The 25,000-nt window shown below is 45.1% G+C and overlaps 2 protein-coding genes across 2 annotated transcripts in view; one reads left to right on the top strand and one right to left on the bottom strand.

The window, feature by feature from the left end:
* Window positions 1-703, top strand: part of rffl (ring finger and FYVE-like domain containing E3 ubiquitin protein ligase) — a 15,741-nt gene extending 15,038 nt beyond the window's left edge. The window contains exon 8 of the mRNA XM_071913666.2: window positions 1-703. This exon is cut by the window's left edge and continues 699 nt beyond it. The gene's annotated coding sequence lies outside the window, so the exon portion shown is untranslated.
* Window positions 704-4,196: 3,493 nt separating this feature from the next.
* ano7 (anoctamin 7) overlaps window positions 4,197-25,000 on the bottom strand; it is a 31,539-nt gene continuing 10,735 nt past the window's right edge. The window contains 22 exon segments of the mRNA XM_078284331.1: window positions 4,197-4,828; window positions 5,554-5,673; window positions 6,493-6,583; window positions 6,903-7,042; window positions 10,127-10,332; window positions 10,642-10,708; window positions 10,710-10,756; window positions 10,798-10,832; window positions 11,428-11,525; window positions 11,639-11,693; window positions 12,758-12,869; window positions 16,095-16,197; window positions 16,621-16,719; window positions 17,386-17,523; window positions 18,175-18,318; window positions 18,481-18,577; window positions 18,736-18,826; window positions 19,701-19,866; window positions 21,711-21,821; window positions 22,485-22,542; window positions 23,578-23,714; window positions 24,914-25,000. The exon segment at window positions 24,914-25,000 is cut by the window's right edge and continues 21 nt beyond it. Coding sequence (XP_078140457.1) covers window positions 4,640-4,828; window positions 5,554-5,673; window positions 6,493-6,583; window positions 6,903-7,042; window positions 10,127-10,332; window positions 10,642-10,708; window positions 10,710-10,756; window positions 10,798-10,832; window positions 11,428-11,525; window positions 11,639-11,693; window positions 12,758-12,869; window positions 16,095-16,197; window positions 16,621-16,719; window positions 17,386-17,523; window positions 18,175-18,318; window positions 18,481-18,577; window positions 18,736-18,826; window positions 19,701-19,866; window positions 21,711-21,821; window positions 22,485-22,542; window positions 23,578-23,714; window positions 24,914-25,000 — 2,391 coding nt within the window. The 3' untranslated portion in view covers window positions 4,197-4,639.

The following is a 25,000-nucleotide window of genomic DNA, read 5'->3' as shown; positions in this document are numbered from 1 at the left end:
TCCAAACTGCTGTCACAATTTTTCAAGGCCATGAAATAAACCTGAGACACATCTAAGCCACCCCACTTATTTCCATTCCATTTCCATTATGTCCACAGCTCAGACCCTGTAATACGTCTTCTAGGTTTGCCTGTTTGTAGGCATCAGTGTGGATATTTGAATGTCGGTGCTGACAGTGGATCTGCTCCTGGAGACAGTGCTCTACCAAAGAGAAACATGGCTTTAACTAATTCCTAAACCTTTCCTGCCTCTCCTAGTCTAAGTAGTGGCACTGCTAACCGCTGCTGCCGGGTGCAAATTAAACACACATGAAGCCTTAGTCAGAGTGAAGTGGCCTGTCGGCTCCTGGCTCGCCTCCGACCAACCTGCACTACACCAGCGCCCGTCGTATGGCCGTGTTTACACGGGGTTTACACAGGGTTTACTTTGGTACAGATCATTCCAGGATTTTACCCGCTAAGAAGTGAGATCTTCCACTCAGTGCTGACCTGAAACTGTCGATAGCTGCGGCAGATACAGATACAGATACTGAGTCGCTCCCTAGCCGGATTTGAATGGTGCCAATCATGTCAATCACACCCTCACTTTCATGTCCTCTATGGTGGAAACCTATAGGGTGAGATTTGTGCCACCAGACAACTGAATTTGAATCATGTGTTCTGAATTTGTATGTGATCAGTGAAATGTTCTCCCTGAAACAAAATGTTTTTGCACTCCTGCCCCCTTCAGGCTGAAAACTGTATTGAACCAAACAGAATGGATACGCAGCAGCTGGGATGTAACGTGCTTCCTGTTAGCCTGTTCACAGCATTTTGAGATAGCAACAGGAGGGAAAAAAAAATTAGTAGAAACTTCTGTTTTTCGTAAGGAGCCGGATGTTGCTGCAATCTGAAAGCGTTGAATGAGAGCTGAATTTGAAATAGTGACTTTGAAAGTAGAGTTGAGTAGAGTTTGTACTACATGTAACAGTGAATTGGAAACTGTTTTCAGATTGAAATGCCAACATTCAGTTTCACTGATCACTTACAAATTCAGACTACACAATTCAGATTCAGTTGTCCGGTGGCACACATCTCCCCCATACAACAGATCGACTGACTGCTGTAACGGCAGGAGCCACCGGGGGGCGTCGGGACCCACACCGGACCCAAAGGGACAATTCAGTTTTTGGGAAATTTAGCTTTTTGTCCTGCTTACCCAGAGTCAGACGATCTCATGGCCTTTTTTATGTCTCTTGTGTGCAGTTTGAAGGAACAGGAATGGTTAGCAGCTCTTCTCAAAAGTAGGAAAATAGACCTTTCAACTTCGCCAAAGATGGATGGCTGGTCTAACAAAGCTTTACATCGTCATTTGCGGATTTATAAATTTGTTAATTCAACAAATAAAGAAATTAAATATTAATCATTCCTGGCCGGACATCATTTTATGGTACGTTCAAGACAGCTGGGAACTGAGAAACTTCCAAATAGGAAAAATCCATTTGAATGGCTCTCCAATTCAGAAACGGAGGTGGGAAGTAGGACATTCCAAGTGTAAAGTTTCCCAGTTGTCTTGAATGCACCATTAGGTCAGGAGCTATCTAGCTAGCCATGTAGCCGCCCGTCTTTGCAATCGAAAATGAACACAGGCTAATCATGTCGGAAGAAGACCTGTGTTTATTTGAGCTGGAATATACTGAGCAGCTCTATTTCCCTACTTTTGAGAAGAGCTGCTACCTGATCCCATAGACTTACAGCAACTGAGCTAAGCTAACCGTTCCCATTCCTTCAAACTGCACACAGAGACATCAAAAGACATCCAAAAGTTTGTCTGACTCTGGCTAACTAGGAAAAATAACAAAACTGAACTGTCCCTTTAACCAGGCACTGGTCACATAGTAACCCCCCCCCCCCACCCCCCACCAACAGAAATACCTGAACTAAAACCACTGAAAAATATAGAACTGCCTTTAAAATGAAATGAAATGATATCCATACTGTCAAATACCCCAAAAGGAATAAAATAATGAGCACAACTGAAGTCACGCCGTGTCTCGAGGACGAAGTGCCTGACCACTGAAGTGGTAGAAATGAATCAGCTCTACACCAGAGCTCAAAACTCAAGTCAGCAAACACTCTTGGACTGCAGCTGGCCGGACGCCAGCCATCAAATTCAGTTTCTGGTTTTGTCAGGAAGCTGAAGTAGACTAACGATGGCAAAGACGAAGCCGCCATAATGTGCAGCGTCCACATGGGGAAAAAGGTGTTTGGATAAACCTTCATCATGAAAGACTTTGTCATCTGATTAGCAGAGAACATGAGCTGGAGCACATACATGTTCATATTGTCTACAGGCCGGACATGTTTCCTAATCACAAGACAGAATGATTTCCTCCTCCAGTCAAACTGAGTAGCTGAACTTTCTTTACATGTGAGAAAAATCAGTTGAAACTAGGGGGGCGGAGCTCTAAAAATACATGCAGTTTTTCTGTCCCTCCCTCATGGCACATGGTATCCAGGACATTATGTGAAGATAATGTTGCCAGAAATATTTTCTAATAAATGCTTTAATTAGCTTAATTAATTACCTCATTAGTTCTGTTTAAGACGTCATGGTGATTATGGCGGGGCATTAGACAGCTCAAGTGCAACTTGTTCTACAACTGACTGAGTGCTCATCAGACAGGAACCTTCCTCTCCCCATGTGTAGTTTTTTTTGCCTTAAAGTGATCTGTTGCTGTATCTTTAATTTGAGACAGAAACAGCAGCAGACTGCAGGGAAGCGCCTCGGCCTGTGAAGCCCTGCAGGGACTCAGGGCTTCCTCGGCATTTGAAGTTGAAGTGGAAATGGCAGTACATGTATATTCTTTTGTTTGAGGTTCATATTGTGTCTTGTTATAACAATACATTGATTGCACTAACCTGTTATGCTGTAATGAGGCTTTTTTTATATCGTGCTTCCGCTAGTTGTTTTGGGACGATGGAAAGAAGAGGGCTTGAGTACTTGCAGAGGCGATATTTTATCTTTATTTTTCTTGGACCTTTTGTTTCTGTGAGTTCAAAGAGGTTGTTTTTGATTTTTCTGAATAACTGTGAAATGATTGTTGGTTCTCCAGGCTGTTCTGACGCTGCGATCACATTTAATCTGTAAAGCATTTCTGTTCTATGCCAGGATCATGTGGCTCAAACACACTGAGATGAAACTGACAAGACCTGCTTATCGGTTGTCGTATTACAACATGAAGTTTTATTGCAGCTTTAATTCACTGGTAAAATGTCTAAATCATGCAGGCTTCACTGGAGAGCAGGCAAATAAACAAGTGCAGCTCTGCTTCTGCAACAGAACAATGTGAACTGAAGGAAACATGATGCTGGTGGAGGGAAACGTCAGGCTGGTTCTCAGACTCTCATCACATTGTGCAAAAGTTTCAGAATTTGTTCCTCAGGTACCAAAAGTGGTCTGTTAGCATTGTCAGCATTAGCTGTACTCGTTGAGACCCAGCTAGCCGCAAGCTAATGTGCTAGCTGTGTGGCTAGGCTTTCCCATGGGTCTCGGTGAGAAACACTACTCAAGCTAAAAAGCTGTTGATCAGAAACTCGTTCCCTCGTGCTGAGAGCCTGGTGAGAAGCGACAGACTGAAAGTGTGAAGAAGGTGGAAACATGGCTGCCGACTCCATTTTCATCTTACAGCTTCATTGAAACCTCTAAAATACAAATGAACAGAACAACAACCACGTATTTTTTCTGGAGTGCTTTCTTCTGACATATTTTGTAATAAAACTGATTTCCACACAGTTTTGTGTCCAGCCTCACTAGTTTGACGCTCTGTTGCTAGCTGCGAGCTGTGAGCTGTACTTCCACAGTACAAACAGGACTGTCAGTACATGCTGGATACTAGCTTGGTTATTTTTATCATCACTCATCTTTAACAGCATTATTTGTACGTTTGTGTAAACCCAGAAAACAACATCCTGTTTTTTTTTACATGAACTTGCTTCCAGAAATAGTTAAATCAGGAAATGAAGGATGACAGTTTTTGCTTTTGATAAATCTAGAGAGAGTGTAAGAAAAGTTGTCTTCCTGATTGATCTTTTGCTATAGCTTCATTCTGGTAACTAAACTACATTTGAAAAATATCCTGAAAGCCAGTTTTCTTCTACCGAGACGCTGAGCAGCTGCTGGTTGTCGGCTGCAGGACAAAGGAAACACACACAGAAGACTGATAAGAAATGTATTTACATTATTATTCATAGATCAACAGTGTGAGGCACTGGGAAACATACAAGAGGACCCAATCCAGTAAATACTGACTACAATAATTAGACAATATAGTTTTTGGTTAGATTTATGTTACTGTAAAGGTATAAAAGTGTAAAGATTTGACAGTTTTCAATACATTATAACTGCTGGCACTGAAATGCAGAAAATGCAGCAAACATTTCCTCTTGTGGCACTAGAGGGCTCCAGGTGAGGTGCACCTTCTGGCGGCCATATTGGAGGTCCTCAGCTCTGTGAACAGCTGATTGTATAGCAGAGGTTTAGAGGAGTTCTAGTAGAAGTCTATAAGAGGTCTTGTAGGTCTTGTAGAGGTCTAGTAGAGCTCTTGTAGAGGTCTTGTAGGTCTTGTAGAGGACATCCAACATGGCTCCCAGTGGAGAGTTCAGCAGCTGTCTGCTCTGTCAGGTTCCTCTGAGATTCTCTTCAGGAGGGGAGGGGGGGAGTCGCTGTCCGGTTGGGGGGGGGGTCCGGGTCCGGGTCCGGGTCTGGGTCCGGGTCTGGGTCCGGGTCTGCGCTGCCGCAGCTCGCTGGGAGTTTCCTCCTCCCCAGGCATCACTGTTTTACCCAAAGACTGGACAGCAGGTACACAACATCACTGGGGTTAGGGTTACCCAACACCGAATTTCCCCAAGGGGATTAATAAAGTGATATCTTATCTTATCTTATCTTATCTTATCTTATCTTATCTTAGAAGATAACCCACTACAACATAACATGACATGACATGAGCAACAGAAACTGGACAATCGTAAATTGGTCAATTGTGGATCCATTCACAGTGAGAAGAGAAATCTGGCTTTACTTTGTTTCTGCACTTTATTTTGTAATTCTCTGTTTTTCCAGTGAAAAGAATCTAGTTTGAACTCTGACCTCTCTCCTTTAGAACCACATGGAAAAGATCACAGCTGACAACGTTCTCTGTTCTAAAGAGGAACTCAGGAACTTTTACTCTGAGGACATTTTAAATCACACACTTCTTACTTTTACTGAAGTAGATTTTTTACACTGGTAATTTTGCTTCTACATACATAAAATATCAGTAACAGTATCAAGTAACAGTACTTCTACTTGAGTTGGACAGTACTCTGTCTGTCTTGGTTGTGATTATTAATGACTGAGGCACACAGCACCTCCACTAGCTGCTTTCCTGGGGGAAACCCTGTATTCTATTCTATTCTATTCTATTCTATTCTATTCTATATCTATATATGTATATCCCGAATTTCCCCTAGGGGATCAATAAAGTGCATCTTATATTATATTATATTATATTATATGTGTTTGCAGTCGTGCTACCTGGTTCTCGGCCAGGGCCTGTTTAGCCATGTAATGCTCCCTCTTCATCTTCATCTCCACCTCCTCCGGGACGTCAGGGACCATCATGTCGATCAGACGGCCGGTGAAGAAGACCACGTGCTGAGGAGGACAGGAGGAAGCTTCAGCAGACGTTCTGCTCCACAACCACACGGTCAGTCCAGCAGGACACCCAACAGGTGGCGCTACACTCATATCATCACAACGAGTCTGATAATCCAACAGGAGTCAGTCAGTACTGAGTCTGTCTCTCAGCAGGCTGACGTCTTTATGTTTCACTTCCAGACTGGCAACAGAGTTTCATCTCCACTCTGCTGCAGCAGCTTGTCTCCATGATGGAGGAACATTAGAACTGTTAGTTAATAAAGTGTAAATCTGTAGAACTGTGTGTTAGTTAATAAAGTGTAAATCTGTAGAACTGTGTGTTAGTTAATAAAGTGTAAATCTGTATGAAGCAGCTAGAAGCAGAGAGCAGCTGAGTCAGCTTGTTGTGGTGTGGCTGTAGATCCATTCAGTAACGTTCTCAGTAAAAGTGAATAGTGTGATAAGGTGGATTTGGTTACTGTGACACAGTAAACTGTCTTGTCTTTAGCCCTAGTCTCTACTCCAAAACACTCTGAGTTGTAGCTTGAGAAGAGTCAGCTCAGTTAACCTGAACAAACTGTTAGCTAGCTAACTAGCAGCAAACACACTGATGTTAATGTGAACATGCTAGCTGCTACTAGACACGTTAGCTTATAATATGTTATAGCAAAATTCATCTGATGGATCAGTGATGAAATGATCAGTTCCCAGCTCAGCAGCAACAGACATGAACCAATCACATCGCTCACTAATGTGTAGTGTGTGTGTGTGTGTGTGTGTGTGTGTGTGTGTGTGTGTGTATGTGTGTGTGTAGTGTCTTAACTTCATGACACTGACCTCAAAAATGATGACGAAGGCGAGTCGTATGGCCAGCAGGTGGAAATACTCTGGAAGGAAACGACCGTTTTCACCCCTGTAGCCCCGATACCTGCACAGGTGAGCAGCATTATGTTATTATCATTAGTAATAGTAGTAGTGTTGTTGTTGTTGTTGTTGGGAGCAGCTGTAGGGTCACTGCCTCGCCAAAGGGCCAAACGGCACGTCAGTGGTGTTGTTATGGGTGTTAATGCACAGTGGGGGGGGGGGGGGGGGGGGGCATTACTGCTGTCAATCAATTTCCATCAGTTTGTGTTTGAAAAGAGCATTTCTGGTTCTACTGCCCGTCTTCCCTGGCAGAACCTACAGTAACACACACACACACACACTGATATACACATACACACACACACACACACACACACAGGGACCTGCAGGCGGGGTGCTGCTGGCTGTAGTTGCGTGGCGAGGTTGCCAGGGTGAAGTTGATGAAGCCGCTCAGTGAACCGTCGCTCGTGTAGCGGTAGTACAGCCGAGGGAGGAAGGCCGAGGTGAACGCTATGAGGAAGGCCTGCACACACACACACACACACACACACACACACACACCATGCACACACACACACACCATACACACACATACACACACACACACACACACACACACACACACACACACAATAAAACAATGAAAAATGATTACAGTGATAGAAATCATAATAGTAATAACAGTAATTAAATAGTAGTAGTAATAGCAATAGATATATTAATAGTAGTAATAGTAATAGTAGTGGTAATGATAACAGTAATGTAAATAGTAATAGTGATACTGATAAGAATATCAGTAGTACAGCTACTAAGATGAGGAAGAGAATATATGGAGTACCAGAAGAAGAAGAACTGTTTACATACAGCACATTTCCATAAACCCTGTTGCTTCCTGTTTAAATTTGATGTTTTCATGCTTCATTCTCTCAGATTGTGATTTATTTTCTTATGCGACTGCATGTCGTCATTTTTGGTTTGAACAGCAGATGGTGCCGAGGTGCAATTGTGTTCCTGAGATTTCGTTTTAGGGGGCGGGGCTTTGCAGCGCTGCTGCTCTTCTATTGGTCAGATCAGAGGTTGATTGACAGACTCCTTGATCCCTCCCAGTCAGACTGTGTACAGGTCAAAAGTGATTCTTCAGTCTCAGAAAAACATTATTAGCCTATAAAATCAACTGTACAGATAATCTTTTGTTAACTGTATTTGCCAGTTTTATTGGATGGCCTACAATCTAGAAAAATGCAAAAACTTATTCCAAATAAATAAAATTAAAAGTCCCATATTCTCTCTGTCCAGAGTTTTATTTAGTGTCTTTCTGCCCATTCAAAGCTGTGTGTGTGGTGTCATGAACCAGAAACACTCTCAATCCATTTCTCCACGTTCATTTTCCAGCATCTCTCTGAGCCTTACCAAGAACAGGCCGTTTCTGTCTCCGTGTCTTTAAGGCTCATTAATATTAACGACCCTCCGTTCCGATCGGCTAACCGTTTCGAGAGCGAAACGTGAGACGCCGCGGCCCGGCGGCTACAGGTAGGGAAAACTCTCCGGTAATAAACGATGACGACCGCTCGACCGCTTTGAAAAAAACACTTTGTTAGTCTATTATTTCTTACAGAAATGATAATGAGCGAACCTTTGTGACGCCACAAAGTTACGGAAGTCCAAACGGCTCGTTTAGAGGCTCGCTTTTCTAATATGGATTGTGTGGATTTAGTTTTGATACTTTCACCATGTTTAGATACACATCCAACTCCTTTATCATCACAGAGGAGAGGGAGTCCTGCTTTACACCATGTGGACCTTTAAAATATTTTTTTATCAGGTCAACCAGTAGAGAACTCACTAGCCAAACAGCTTTTTGGTGAAGTAATCCTCATAAGTCACTGCTTATTAAGCTAAATGAGTTTATTGTTTGTGAAGACAATAAATATTGATTAATGCTTAAAGGGCCGGTACTCCCTCAGACTGCTCCATTAATATGAATGAGAAAAGGCAGCAGTGACCTCTCACTTCTGAATACAAAACAGCTTGGCTGCATACGTGTTGTGAAAAAATCAGTTGTGACAATCAGTGCAACATGCTGTATTACCTTTGTCTGTCTTGTGGTTAACATCATGGACAGACAGGCAGCTTCAGTAAACCTGGGCTACAATACATTGTCTCAGTTATTGTCTCAGTCATTGTCTCAGTCATTGTCTCAGTTATTGTCTCAGTTATTGTCTCAGTCATTGTCTGTTATTGTCTCAGTCATTGTCTCAGTTATTGTCTCAGTCATTGTCTCAGTTATTGTCTCAGTTATTGTCTCAGTTATTGTCTCAGTCATTATCTCAGTCATTGTCTCAGTTATTGTCTCAGTCATTATCTCAGTCATTGTCTCAGTTATTGTCTCAGTCATTGTCTCAGTTATTGTCTCAGTCATTGTCTCAGTTATTGTCTCAGTCATTGTCTCAGTCATTGTCTCAGTTATTGTCTCAGTTATTGTCTCAGTCATTATCTCAGTCATTGTCTCAGTTATTGTCTCAGTCATTGTCTCAGTCATTGTCTCAGTTATTGTCTCAGTCATTGTCTCAGTTATTGTCTCAGTTATTGTCTCAGTCATTGTCTCAGTTATTGTCTCAGTCATTGTCTCAGTCATTGTCTGTTATTGTCTCAGTCATTGTCTCAGTTATTGTCTCAGTCATTGTCTCAGTCATTGTCTCAGTTATTGTCTCAGTTATTGTCTCAGTCATTGTCTCAGTCATTGTCTCAGTCATTGTCTCAGTTATTGTCTCAGTTATTGTCTCAGTTATTGTCTGTCATTGTCTCAGTCATTGTCTCAGTCATTGTCTCAGTCATTGTCTCAGTTATTGTCTCAGTCATTGTCTCAGTTATTGTCTCAGTCATTGTCTCAGTCATTGTCTCAGTCATTGTCTCAGTTATTGTCTCAGTCATTGTCTCAGTCATTGTCTCAGTCATTGCAAAAGATTTCTTAACCGTTACAGGCTGTCAGTCAGTCAGTCGGTTTGCCGTCTGAAACACGGAGCTGTGGGCTTTTGTTTCCTTGTGTTTGATTTTGCTCGTACACTGTGATCAGGATTTTGTTTTGCGATTGATTATTGATTATTGATTAGTTAGATGTAGGTAGGTTCATTCTGTGTAACGTGTGCCTGCAGAGTGGAGGCGGGCTGACAGTCTTCCTATCCTGATGTCTCATTAATGTACTGACAGGTTATTGATGGTAAAATGACACACAGTCGCGCGTCATGACGTCGCCTCGCAACTGGCTGACTGGCCAATAGGAACACACTCAGGGCGGGACAAAGCAACTGCAGGTTCAGCTGGTTTGTGTGAGCAGGAAGCGACAGGAGGGAAGAGACGCCGAAACCTTTCTGTTTGTTTTGCAGGTTGTGGAGTCCAGAGAGGCAAAATGACACAAAATAAATATATTCCTTAAAGTACGAATTTTGACAATACCATTATCAAAAAAAAAACTATACATTTGTTGTTAAAAAGGCCTGCTGTGTCATTAGAAAGCTATTAGGCCGACCTACGACCCCCGGGCAAAACAAAACAGAGCAGCTTTCACCACCAGACACACACACACACACACACACACACAGGTGCTTACATTGCTGAGGACGGCCATGTGTGTGATGAGCTGCAGGATGGGGAACCAGATGCCGATGTCCTGAGCTCGTTCCACCACCGGGCGCCGATACTCACTAACGAACTTCTGAGCGTCCAAACGAACCTCCACCCAATTATTAACCAGAGCAAAGAGAGGAGCCAGAGGACAAGCTGCCACGAAGATGGTTATAAACCCAAACTGAAGAACTGAAAGGAGGAGAGGAGGAGAGGAGGAGGAGGAGAGGAGAGAGGGAGGAGAGGAGAGATGAGAGGAGAGGTCAGTTTGAATCTGCATATCACTGGTTTCAGCGTCAGTCCATGTCGATGCACAAGTCTCACTGAAATACATGGGGAACTGTCTTGATGTATCACACATGCTCATGTGAACGCCGCCTACAGTAACTATTAATCCTGCTTTGTGATTGGCTGCCTGGCACTATGTGAGCTGTCCTGCTGCGGTAAGCCCCTCCCCTCCGGTAGCCCCAGGAGCATAAACCCAACAGGACTGTGACCCACCCATCTCCAGGTACTCGCTGAAGAGGCCCTCACACACCAGGAGCTGGTAGTCCGCCTCCCAGGGAGGAACCTGAACCACCTCCTCCTCCTCCTCCTCCTCCTCCTCGTTCACCTCCTTCACCTCCTTCACCTCCTTCACCTCCTTCAGCCGGGGACTCAGCTTCCTCTTCTGCCACCACGACTTCACCTTCCTGGGAGCAAACACATCATCACTCCACATTAAGCATTAAGACTATATTTCCCATCAGCCCCGTTGCTTCCTGCCCTTCCTGCAATTAAACACAATATATTTCTTACAATTTCTACCAATACAAATATTTGTATAATTTAAATATTTAATAATTTTTCTGAGCATATACAGAAGTGAGATAGAAAGAGAGAGAGAGGAGAGGAGAGATCGGTTGGAAAGTCCTATGAACAAAACAAACATTAAGAAACGTCAATCAATCAAAACGTCAACGCCAAATCTCCGACTTGCTGTTCCACCTACAGACATTATTCCTCAGGATTCCTTAGGATTTGGAATGAAGCCTCTATCTGTTAGTTTCATAATTATGGCTAAAAAACAATAGTCTAATCTAATTGTCAGATCTGGATCACCACCAAAATCTCATCAGTTGTTCCTTAGACAAAGACTCTTCTGTCCACCAAAGTTCACGTACATCCATTCATAAGTTTTTGAGACATCCTGCTAACAGAACGACTGAAGAACATAATATTATATACAGAATATAATGTATTAAATATACAGAATATGATGTTATAGTAGAAGAGCTGTGTAGTTACGGGCAGACAAACTCCTGGATGTTGTTAATGAGCTGTTTTCCCACCATGATGACCAGCAGCTCCTGGGCCAGTTCAATCAGACAACCTCCTGCTCCACACTGACACACACACACACACACACACACACACACACACACAAACATAAACATTTCTGCTGTTCCTTGTCTTTCATCAGCAGCAGTAAAGGATGAATATTTGACAGAAAACTCACGTCTTCATTGCGTATTCCAAACAGAGTGTAGTAATTCCCCGGGTAACCGATGAACCTGAGAGACAGAGAGACAGCTGGTGACATGGTGTGGACATGGTACATGGATGATGAGAACTAGCAGTAGTAGCAACAGTAGTAGTGTAATTAGGCAGTACCATACTGGAGATGCTGTGGCTGTAAGAGTGAGGCTGCAGGATCAGGATCAGCGCCTCCTCCAGTATCTCATTGCTCTTATGCAACGTTTAACAATTTACCAAAAGACACGCTCAACCCTCACTTGAATCTTTCATTCTTTCATGTGGGTGCTGAATCCTCAAAGAAATGTGTGACAAATAAGAATCCAGGACAGCACTCCAATTCATTTGTATTTATTGTCGCACAGACATTACGGGCAAGACGCCCTTCTTCAGTAAATAATAAATATAAATGAATTGGAGTGCTGTCCTGGATTCTCATTTGTCTTATGCAACATTTACAACATTCCTGCAACAGTATCAAACATTACACAAAGATACAAACTTTGAGTTTTAATTGAAATTTCCTTTCCAGCACCTTGGCAAGGCAAGGCGAGGCACGTTTCTTTATACAGCTCACCTGGTGCACAAAGGCATTCAAAGTGCTTTACACGAGGTGAGTTGTCTTCCCAGGAGGCCGAGCAGCGCTCCGGTCTCCTGACCGAAGGGCAGCGCTCCCGAAATCCACGCAACATCGAAGAGACGTGTCGACCACGACAGTCCAACAATATCCAGAGTCCTCATCACTTCAGGAGGGACCCCTGAACCCCTGAGCCCCTGAGCCCCTGAGCCCCTGAACCCCTGAACCCCTGAGCCCCTGAACCCCTGAGCCCCTGAACCCCTGAGCCCCTGAGCCCCTGAACCCCTGAGCCCCTGAACCCCTGAACCCCTGAACCCCTGAGCCCCTGAGCCCCTGAGCCCCTGAGCCCCTGAACCCCTGAACCCCTGAGCCTAAATCTGTCAAACAGTTTGACAATGTAGAGCCAAACCTGGCACAAGACCACCTAAACCTGACAAAGTACATCTGCGAATGACAAAGGCGGCTGAGGATGACCTAACCCGGCCACCGTACTCCTGACCCAGCGGTGCGTCTGCAGCTCCTCACCTGCCTTTGAAGAAGGCGATGTAGACCGGAGACGAGTAGAAGTTGACGAACTGGAAGATGAAGACTTTGAGGATGAACATGTCTTCGTATTTAGTTTGTGTTCGATGCATCTCTGACAGGAGCAGCACACAAAAACACTTAGTCAGGTTATTACAGCTGACTCTTATCATATACATACATACATACATACATATATACATATATACAGTACATACATACATACATACATACATACATATATACATACATACATATATACAGTACATACATACATACATACATACATACATATATACATACATACATACATATATACATATATACAGTACATACATACATACATACATACATATATACATATATACATATATACAGTACATATATACATACATACATACATACATATATACATATATACAGTACATACATAAATACATACATACATACATACATACATACATATATACATATATACAGTACATACATAAATACATACATACATACATACATACATATATACAGTACATACATACATACATACATACATACATATATACATACATACATACATATATACATATATACAGTACATACATGCATACATACATACATACATACATATATACATATATACATATATACAGTACATATATACATACATACATACATACATACATACATACATATATACATAAATACATACATACATACATACATATATACATACATATATACATACATACATATATACATATATACAGTACATACATACATACATATATACATATATACAGTACATATATACATACATACATACATACATACATACATACATATATACATATATACAGTACATACATAAATACATACATACATACATACATACATACATATATACAGTACATACATATATACATACATACATACATATATACATATATACAGTACATACATGCATACATACATACATACATATATACATATATACATATATACAGTACATATATACATACATACATACATACATACATACATACATACATATATACATAAATACATACATACATACATACATACATACAGTACATACATACATACATACATACATACATACATACAGTACATATAGTCAGTACATCAGCCTTTTCACGTTCCCCTGCTCAGGACTGATCAACATATTTTCTGATGATGAGTCAGTTTGCATCTCTGGACACATTTCTGTATGTTTTATTTTGGAATTGAGAAAATCGGTCCCCGCCGTTCCATCAGGGAGACCTACACACGCTCCGTCCCGTCAGGGAGACCTACACGCGCTCCGTCCCGTCAGGGAGACCTACACGCGCTCCGTCCCGTCAGGGAGACCTACACGCGCTCCGTCCCGTCAGGGAGACCTACACGCGCTCCGTCCCGTCAGGGAGACCTACACGCGCTCCGTCCCGTCAGGGAGACCTACACGCGCTCCGTCCCGTCAGGGAGACCTACACACGCTCCGTCCCGTCAGGGAGACCTACACACGCTCCGTCTGGGTAGAGAAACTTACTGTCTGGACGCCCTCTGGTTTCAATCTGCAGAAACACTTTATGGTTTTCTAATTTTGGGCTTATGTTTGGTTTTCAACTGGTTTTCTGGAATCAGATGATCTCAGTTCTGAGTTAATACCTAAAGATCGTATTTATCTGTGTTTCGTTGTTTATTGTTGTACAGATTTGCCTTTTTTCGTCTCCTTTTACAAGGAGTCTCCTGCTGTTCCTCTCCTTCATGTATTTGTCTATTTTATATTTATATTTGTATCCTCTCATATATTATATTTTCATATTGTTGGTATTACTGCTAGTATTTTTTTCTTCCTTGTTTTGACTGAGACTCGGTGTCGCTGTCGGCTCTTTTCCCTGCCTCCTCCCTCCTCCCTCCTGCCTCCTCCCTCCTCCCTCCTCCCTCCTCCCTCCTGTCTCCTCCCTCCTCCCTCCTGCCTCCTGCCTCCTCCCTCCTCCCTCCTGTCTCCTCCCTCCTCCCTCCTGCCTCCTGCCTCCTCCCTCCTCCCTCCTGTCTCCTCCCTCCTCCCTCCTCCCTCCCGCCTCCTCCCTCCTCCCTCCCGCCTCCTCCCTCCTCCCTCCCGCCTCCTGCCTCCTCCCTCCTCCCTCCTGTCTCCTCCCTCCTCCCTCCTCCCTCCCGCCTCCTCCCTCCTCCCTCCTCCCTCCTCCCTCCTCCCTCCTCCCTCCTCCCTCCTCCCTCCTGTCTCCTCCCTCCTCCCTCCTCCCTCCCGCCTCCTCCCTCCTCCCTCCCGCCTCCTCCCTCCCGCCTCCTGCCTCCTCCCTCCTCCCTCCTGTCTCCTCCCTCCTCCCTCCTCCCTCCCGCCTCCTCCCTCCTCCCTCCTCCCTCCTCCCTCCTGCCTCCTCCCTCCTCCCTCCTCCCTCCTCCCTCCCGCCTCCTCCCTCCTCCCTCCTCCCTCCTGCCTCCTCCCTCCTGCCTCCTCCCTCCTGCCTCCTCCCTCCTCCCTCCTCCCTCCCCCCTCCCGCCTCCTCCCTCCCGCCTCCTGCCTCCTCCCTCCTCCCTCCTCCCTCCTCCCTCCTGCCTCCTCCCTCCTCCCTCCCGCCTCCTCCCTCCCGCCTCCTGCCTCCTCCCTCCTCCCTCCTGTCTCCTCCCTCCTCCCTCCTCCCTCCCGCCTCCTCCCTCCTCCCTCCCGCCTCCTCCCTCCCGCCTCCTGCCTCCTCCCTCCCGCCTCCTCCCTCCTCCCTCCTCCCTCCTCCCTCCTCCCTCCTGCCTCCTCCCTCCTCCCTCCTCCCTCCTCCCTCCCGCCTCCTCCCTCCTCCCTCCTCCCTCCTGCCTCCTCCCTCCTGCCTCCTCCCTCCTCCCTCCCCCCTCCTGCCTCCTCCCTCCTCCCTCCTCCCTCCCCCCTCCCGCCTCCTCCCTCCCGCCTCCTGCCTCCTCCCTCCTGCCTCCTCCCTCCCCCCTCCTGCCTCCTCCCTCCTCCCTCCTCCCTCCTGCCTCCCTCCTGCCTCCTCCCTCCTCCCTCCCCCCTCCCGCCTCCTCCCTCCTCCCTCCCCCCTCCTCCCTCCTCCCTCCTCCCTCCTGCATGCTGTTATTCATATATTTTCATCCTTTACATTCATATTTTCTACTCAGTACTTTCTAGTGTTGTAAATATCTATTTTCATTATCCCTATTTACTGTTTTATTGTTTATGCTCTATTTTCTTTGCTGTATCCTATTACTATTTACTGCAGCAACACAATTTCCCCACAAGATCAATAAAGTTCCATCTTACACTTCATTATACATTCATTGTACATTGAGCATAGATGAGGATGAGGAGGGTGAGGAGGAAGGTGTGACTCACCCCAGCGGGTCAGGATGTGGGCGAGCGCGGTGTAGACCCGGGACAGCATGAGGATGACCAGCAGGTTCAGCACCGAGCCGGAGAGGCTGGCGATCCTCCCGGCCTGACAACCAGACCATATATGGACAGTTAGCCCAGGTTGTTGTTTGCTGTAAATATGGAACAACATCCTCCATAGGGTCACCATGGTAACATGGACGACAGAAGCAACAGAATCAGTTACCATAGCAACGGCCGAGCCAGAGCCAGCATGGCTGACAGTGAGACCTACAATAGAGATGTCATCCCCACCCATTCTGAAATATATTACAGACTTAAGTGAGAAATGTATTCCACTGGAATTCAATCCATAGAACTTATGATTAAATGTATTTACGGTTACCACACTACATTACCCAGCATTCCTTCAACACGAACAAGGCACAACTTCCTAGTTGGGAATGTTCCAAATACGTAACGGGGAAAATAGCTAAACTAAATTGCCTTGGTTTAGTTTGACCTGGTTTCCGTTTTATTTTGTACTCACAGAGAACATGAAGAAGGCGTGGTCAGACTTGTAGATGATGATGCTGAGGATGGTGCGGTACAGGATGATGGCGATGAGGAACATCAGCACCACGGCAACCTGCAACCAGGAAGCTGACCTCACCTTACTGCTACTGGGAGTCGGGCTCACCTCACTGCTACTGGGAGTCGGGCTCACCTTACTGGTATTTCCCAACATAAAGGCATGAAATACAGGATTCTGACACTGTGGTCGGTCCTTCCTACTTAGACAAAAGTTTATTTCTTATGTGTTACTCTGGCTGATAGAGCGGCTCAATGTCTGAAACCACAGCTCTACCAAGCTGGCCTCACTGAGGTCCTCTGTCGATTTGAATTTTTGTTGGGCAACCAGCCAAAACATCCCAACATCACTGAAAAGCCAATTTCAGGTAAACGGGATTTAGGCCTGAACACAGACTGATAAAGTAAAACATATAGCAGGAAGGCATGACCTTAACCCAAAAGTCAGAAACTAACTTAATGTCTGTGTAGAAAGACCAAGACCTGATCCTAATGTCCACGAAAATAGAGCTGAAAGTAATAAATAAATTATTAAATGCACAACAATTCAGCCAGGTTTGTCCCATTGAGATGAAAAATCTCTTTTTTTTCAAGGGAGGCCTGGTCAATATAAATAAAAGCTAGTAAGATAATCATTACAAACAGGCTAGGCAAATAGAAAGGCCCTGTTCTTTTATATAGGGGTTAGGGATCAGAGGTCAGAGGTCAGGAGTCAGGCTCTCACCATGATGATGATGACCATGCAGCTGGTCAGGGTTCTGTTGAGTCGTTGTTTTTCGGGGAAGTAGGGTTCCTCAGCGCCGGTCACCGGGTTCCTCATGGTCATGGGCGCCATGGCGGTGAACTCTGGCCGAGGTCGCTCCTGGAGGGAGGTTGGAAGGTCAGAGGTCACTTCATACAGCAGAGGTTCTCAACCATGTGCCATGGTAACTCAACAGTTTTCATTCCAACCGATCACTACAGCAGCTGATTTGAGAAGTGTCTTCTCTGTGGTTTAAGTTAGTGAAATGAGCTGCTGAGGAGATTGCTTGGAATGAAAACCTGCTGGCACACGGCTGAGAACCGCTTCCATCTGGACCATGGCACAGTTTCACATGGCTAGAGAGCGTGTTCGCCTCTGGTGTAATTAATCTTAATTATGCTAGTACTAACTAGCAGTAACTAAACCTCTCTGCTGTCTTTGCTGCCTTGCCTCTGCAGACTATCACACCCAATAATAAACACCAGGAAATTTATGCAAAACCAAACACAAAAATCTTTCTTTTCTCTCTAGTTCTTGTCTTTCTCTAGCACTTCTCTATGATCCATGATCATTTTAGGATCACAGGGATATTTGTTCCATTTATCATCTGGGTGCTGTGACCTCTGACCCTTGACCTTCTTACTATTGGTTGCTTGTAATGTTGGTGATCTAGGAATTGAAGCTGATTCAGCTGTTGACCTCAGGGTAGATGACTAGAATTTAGTATTAGATTTTCAGAATAAAAGCAGAGATGTGTTGCAGATGTTGGACCTCGATGTCCTGGAAGTCGGAGCAGTCCCAGCGGTGGGCGAGTGCAGAACAACTCCGTTTCCAATACTCCAGAAAGGTGACGGCCCACAGAGACATGAACACGCTGAGGAACACTGTACCTCCGTTATCAAACAGCAACCCTGCCTACAGACACACAGACAGGTGGTCAGACAGACAGGTAATCAGGCCAACAGGTGGTCAGACAGACAGGTAATCAGGCCAACAGGTGGTCAGACAGACAGGTAATCAGGCCAACAGGTGGTCAGACAGACAGGCAGGCAGGTGGTCAGACAGACAGACACATACCTTGTAGGTGAGACAGATGCTGGAGAGGTTCCAGTAGGAGCAGATGTTACAGAGAGGGCACATGATGAAGCTGTTTCCACTGTCACACACTTCCCTGCTACACACACACACACACACACACACCCCATCATCATCGTTATCATCATCATCGTACTTGTCGATTGTCTGGCGATCATGGCAATGTTGTACACACACACACACACACACACACACACACACAAACACACACACACACAAACACACACATGTACTTACGCTGGTACATCGGTGGCCATGAGCCAGAATCCAAACAGGAAGATTAGGGTCCCAACCAGAGAGGCTGGTAACAACCAGCCAGTATAGAAACCTACATCAGAAACAGTTACTATAGAAACCTAACAGTCAGAAACAGTTACTATAGAAACCTACAGTCGGAGACAGTTACTATAGAAACCTAAGAGTCAGAAACAGTTACTATAGAAACCTACAGTCGGAGACAGTTACTATAGAAACCTAAGAGTCAGAAACAGTTACTATAGAAACCTACAGTCGGAGACAGTTACTATAGAAACCTAAGAGTCAGAAACAGTTACTATAGAAACCTAACAGTCAGAAACAGTTACTATAGAAACCTACAGTCAGAAACAGTTACTATAGAAACCTAACAGTCAGAAACAGTTACTATAGAAACCTACAGTCGGAGACAGTTACTATAGAAACCTAAGAGTCAGAAACAGTTACTATAGAAACCTAACAGTCAGAAACAGTTACTATAGAAACCTAAGAGTCAGAAACAGTTACTATAGAAACCTACAGTCGGAGACAGTTACTATAGAAACCTAAGAGTCAGAAACAGTTACTATAGAAACCTAACAGTCAGAAACAGTTACTATAGAAACCTAAGAGTCAGAAACAGTTACTATAGAAACCTACAGTCGGAGACAGTTACTATAGAAACCTAAGAGTCAGAAACAGTTACTATAGAAACCTACAGTCCGAAACAGTTACTATAGAAACCTACAGTCAGAGACAGTTACTATAGAAACCTACAGCCTTGCTCTAGCTGCTGGTGCTAGTGAGTGGGGGGTTGGTAGTTGGTTAGCAATAGTAGTAATAGTAGGTAGTAGTAGTGATAGTAGTGTTGTTATTATTATTATTATTATTGTTGTTGTTATTAGTAGTAGTAGTACTAGTATAATTAGTAGTATTAGTATTAGTACTAGTAGTATTAGTATAGCTACCCAGCCAGGCGAAGTACAGTGCTATTTTCTCTCCATAGTACTCTCTGATGTGGTCCAGAGGTTGGTAGCGTCTCCAGCAGGACCACCGGGCCCAGTAACTGTGCAGGATCTGCCTCAGACCCAGAGACTGGGGATATAGTGGGGGGACAGACGGCTGGAATGGACCCTGCAGAAGGACAGACAGACAGACAGACAGGCAGACAGACAGACAGACAGCTGGATTGGACTCTGCAGAAGGACAGACAGACAGACAGACAGGCAGACAGACAGACAGACAGACAGACAGACAGACAGGCAGACAGACAGACAGACAGCTCTTCAGTGGTGAGGAACCACTGGACCAGATCCATTCTGGATGTTGTTGGGTCTTGTGGTGACACAGCTCTTCAGTGTGGATTTTGGTGACTTTAGATTGGCAGACAGGAGTGACGGTCTCCATTTGGGGGACTAGGGGATTTTTTCTGTCTACGAAAGGATCACACAGCTCAGCCTCCCTGGGAAAGCCCATGCCATGGTGCTGGAAAGGAGACTCCGACCGATTGCCGAGCCTTCAGAAGGTTCAAATTCAGGAGGAACCATGTGGATTTCATCCTGGTTGCAGAACAGTGGACTTGCTTTTTACCCTCTCACTGATAATCAAGGGTTTGGACTGCTGTGGCAGTATGGGGAGCTGGGCTCGCTGCTGCAAGCCATTTGGTCCGTATACACAGAGCGAGAGCTGTGTTCACACTCTGGGCCTTAAGTCAAGCCGGTTCAAGGTGGTGTTGGACTCCGATAAGGATGCACCTTCTCCCTTCTCCTGTCTGTGATATTCATGGACAACATGCCAAGGTTCAGCAAAGGTCTGGTGTCCAGTTGGGTAACATTATGGTGGCATCTGTGCTGTTTGCAGATGATGTCATCATCCTTCTGGCTTCATTGGACGTTGATCACAGATGTGCGTTGGGGTGGTTTAAGATGAGGATCAGCACTTCCAAGTCTGAGGCCATGTTTCTCTCAGAAAAAGGTGTCCTTTCCAATTCAGCTGCCTCAAGTGGAGGAGTAGGTATCTCAGAGTCTTATTCACCAGGGAGGGTAAAAGGGATTGTGAGATTGATGATTAGGTGCAGCAGCTGTAGTGCACTGCAAAAAATGACAAGCTGTCCAGTGATTTCAACTTATTCCCAGACCTATCAGCTTATTTCATATTTTTAGTCAAATTCTCTCACTGCACTGGCATATAATTTTGCTGGTTTCAGTAAATTTCACTTGATTCATGCCAACATGACTTCTGTCCTTTCTCCAGGACAATTTCACTTTTACCAAGTAAATGTCCTGAAACAAGTTACATTCTCCTGGGAAAAAGTCACATTTGTTGAAACCGGTAAAATTATCTGCCAGATGATTTCACTAAAAAAAAATCCTAAAATAAGCTTGCTAAGTCTGGATACAAGATAAAATAAGTGAACAATGTTGTCAGTGTTTGCAGTGTAATGCAGGCATTGTATTGAACAGTGGTGAAGAGAGAGCTGAGCCACAAAGCAAAGCTATCGATTTACCAGTCAGTCTTCGTTCCAACCCTCAACATGCGGTCACAAGCTCTGGGCAGAGACCCGAAGAATGAACCGCAGACATGAGCAGCAAAATGTGATTTATCTTCAGAGTGACAGGATGGGGAGCTCAGCCGAACAGCAACTCCTCGGTCTCGAGCCACTATTCCTCCACGTTGAGAGGAGCCAGTTGAGGATGTTCAGGCACCCCACACACACACACACACACACTGGAGGGACTTCATCTCCCAGCATGCCTGGGAGCGCTTGGAGATTCTTCAGGAAGAACTGGTAGAAGTTGCCCTGTTGCAGGTTTCTGCTGTCGAACATTCAACAGAGAATCGTCTCCAGTGCTAATGCAGGATAGCTGCAGGGTGAATGAAGTAAGGTGGACCTCTACAGTGGCTACCATTATAGACAGACAGGTAGACAGACAGACAGGTAGACAGACAGACAGTCAGTAAGGCAAACAGGTGCTCACCTCATGCAGGGGGTAGGCAGCAGAGAAGACTTGCTCACTCAGCAATCTGTCTATTCCCACCTCCCCCTTCTTCACCGATCCATACGGCGTCCTGGCTAGGATCTCATAGAGCTAGTAGACAGGACACAGCATCACTGCTAGCATGCATTTAAATGTATATTACTGTAATTTAAAAAGATCATATATCCTAACGAGGATAAAGTAACATTTCTACTCTGTTGCATTGGGCAGTTCATTTGGAAGTTAGGCATGTTGCTGCATGATATTTGGTGAAACACTTCTACGTTACCCAATCTAACCTGTTTAACTCAACAAGTGTTCCAGTGGGATTTCAGCTGCATCCACCTCGTCAGCAACAATATACATGAATGCGATATCTGCCGTTGTTTGGTTTGACCAGTGAGTGTGTTCGGCTTGTTGACTGAAATCATCTCTAACATGTCTAGTGTTCATCAGTGTCTTGCAGCCGTTCTGCTGTCAGGTGTGAATGTGTTAATGGAAAGTGTTTCTACTGAGTGGATTAACAGTCAGCTGGATGAGGTCATTTTCAAAATATATATTCATGTAACTGCACCTAAGAAAACTTATTACCTGAAGTTCAACATCCAGGTGTTCAACATTCAGGTTAATATTGTATTTAGACTTTAGTTCCATACTATCCCTTAAAAAGTGCCATAATTCAGTTGAATGTTGTGCTGTTAATCATTTAGTCAGAGAAGATGTCATGATATTGTGATTTTGGAAGGAAACTGCTCCAGATGTTGTCCAACTCACCACCTGGTGTCTCTGGGTGGTCTTGAAGAACGTCTCTCTATTGTCGCTGCCCAAGAACCTGTGAGCAGGCAACAGAAGGTGTTTACTTTCACGTTTTCTGGTTACGGGTTCAAATCCCACTCCAGGCCTCAGTCATGATGGCATGATGCTGACTCTGCCTGGATACATGAATAAATACACTGCAAAAAGACCTCTCTTAATCAAAATCTGATTTTCATTAAAACAAGTAAAAACTTGGTGAGATAATTCCACTGGTTTCCAATGCAAATCAACTTTTTTCAAGAATTTTGTTGAGAAAGTATAATTTCTAAATACTAGTGGAGTGATCCGCCTTATTCTGCCTTGTTTCAACATATTGACACCGTGGAATTTTTCACATATTTAAGAAAAATCAGATTGTAAGGCTGAATATGAGACTGAATGACATGCAGAATATTGCGGATGTTACATTAGTACCAAACAGGGACCAGTAAAGACGAGTTCAGCATCCTGACGCCTGTATCTCTGCAGAGGAGTCTGGGTAAATTACCAGGATATGATCCAACTCCCAAACACAGTACTGCAGTATTCTGGGTAATAAGAGTGAGCTGAATGGAAGCATACTGTATTATTTATGGAGGCAGAGCGGCATCAGTAACTCTCCTGTTTCCAACGTTCAGGCCGGCCCCAAGCTTCCTTACCGGTCTGAGAATTGAACCAGCAACCCGTCAGTCACAAGCTCCTCTATTTAACTTCAAGGATGTTTTAGTTAGTAGACGGATCCTGACTGCAGCACCGCCTTCAGTGCAAACACACAGATCCTCAAACAACAACCCATCCCAGGAGAGACAAATGTTACATGAGGTTGAGTACTCAGTATTCACCACCATGGTACACTAAAACTCCATTTAAACCCAGGATAATAATAATAATAATAATAATCATAATACAGTAAAAGACTGGACAAGATACAGTTTTAATAAAAGGACAATATGAGACCAGATATCCTACTCCTACTGATCGGTCGATTTCCCTGAGTTACACACCGACCAACGAACACACAGAGCGGCTCATTATATATATATATATATATATAATATACGGAGCAGCCTGCCTCTCCAGCTTGTTGCTCCTGAAGGGGCAGGTGTAGTAGTCGGGCGGGGGGTTGGGGACGTCCTGGGCCAGCGGGTTTGGGACGGACAACTTGTCCAGAAGCTGCTGCGACCAGTTGGTGTTTGGTGTGGTCACCACCTGGAGGAGCAGGCAGAAGACCGCTAGTGCTAAAGCTGTAATACACACAACACTTTAACTCACTTTAACAGCAGAATCAGCTTCACTTCCTACATCACCAACACTACAAGCAACCAATAGTAAAGAGGCTAAGGGTCAGAGGTCACAGCACCTGACAATAGATGGAACAAATATTACTGTGAGACAGAGGAGTGAAGGGAGAGACAGGAGAGACAGGGCAAAAATGAGAGGAGAGAGGAGGAGAGGAAAGGAGAGGAGGAGAGGAGAGAGGAGAGGAGGAGAGAGGAGAGGAGGAGAGGAAAGGAGAGGAGGAGAGGAGAGAGGAGAGGAGGAGAGAGGAGGAGAAGAGAGGAGAGGAAAGGAGAGGAGGAGAGGAGAGAGGAGAGGAGGAGAGAGGAGGAGAAGAGAGGAAAGGAGAGGAGGAGAGGAGAGAGGAGAGGAGGAGAGAGGAGGAGAGGAGAGGAGAGGAGAGGAGGAGAGGAGAGGTGGAGAGGAGAGAGGAGGAGAGGAGAAGAGAGGAGGAGAGAGGAGGAGAGGAGAGAGGAGGAGAGGGGAGGAAAGGAGGCGCGAGGAGAGGAGGAGAGGAGAGAGGGGGAGAGAGGAGGAGAGGAGAGGAGAGAGGAGGAGAGGAAAGGAGAGGAGGAGAGGAGAGAGGAGAGGAGGAGAGAGGAGGAGAGGAGAGAGGAGGAGAAGGGAGGAAAGGAGGCACGAGGAGAGGAGAGGAGGAGGAGAGAGGAGAGGAGGAGAAAAGAGGAGAGAGGAGGAGAGGAGAGGAGAGAGGAGAAGAGAGGAGAGAGGAGGAGAGGAGAAGAGAGAGGAGGAGAGAGGAGGAGAGGAGAGGAGAGAGGAGGAGATGGGAGGAAAGGAGGCGCGAGGAGAGGAGGAGAGGAGAGGAGAGGAGAGAGGGGGAGAGAGGAGAGGAGGAAAGGAGGAGAAAAGAGGAGGAGAGGTGGAGGAGAGAGGAGACGGGAGAGGAGAGGAGAGGAGAGGAGAGGAGAGAGGAGGAGAAAAGAGGAGGAGAGGAGAGGAGAGGAGGAGAGGAGAGGAGAGAGGAGACGGGAGAGGAGAGGAGAGGAGAGGAGAGAGGAGGAGAAAAGAGGAGGAGAGGTGGAGGAGAGGAGGAGAGGAGAGGAGAGGAGGAGAGGAGGAGAGGAGAGGAGAGGAGGAGAGGAGAGGAGGAGAGGAGGAGAGGTCAGTACCTGCAGTGGGACTCTGAGGCTGATCTCCTCAGCGTAGTAACACAGGACGCTCCATGGAGCGCTGAGTAGAACATAACAGATCTTCTT

Source organism: Centroberyx gerrardi, chromosome 6 (assembly GCF_048128805.1).
Source record: "Centroberyx gerrardi isolate f3 chromosome 6, fCenGer3.hap1.cur.20231027, whole genome shotgun sequence".
NCBI lineage: Eukaryota > Metazoa > Chordata > Actinopteri > Beryciformes > Berycidae > Centroberyx > Centroberyx gerrardi.
This window is presented reverse-complemented; position numbering and strand designations above follow the sequence as displayed.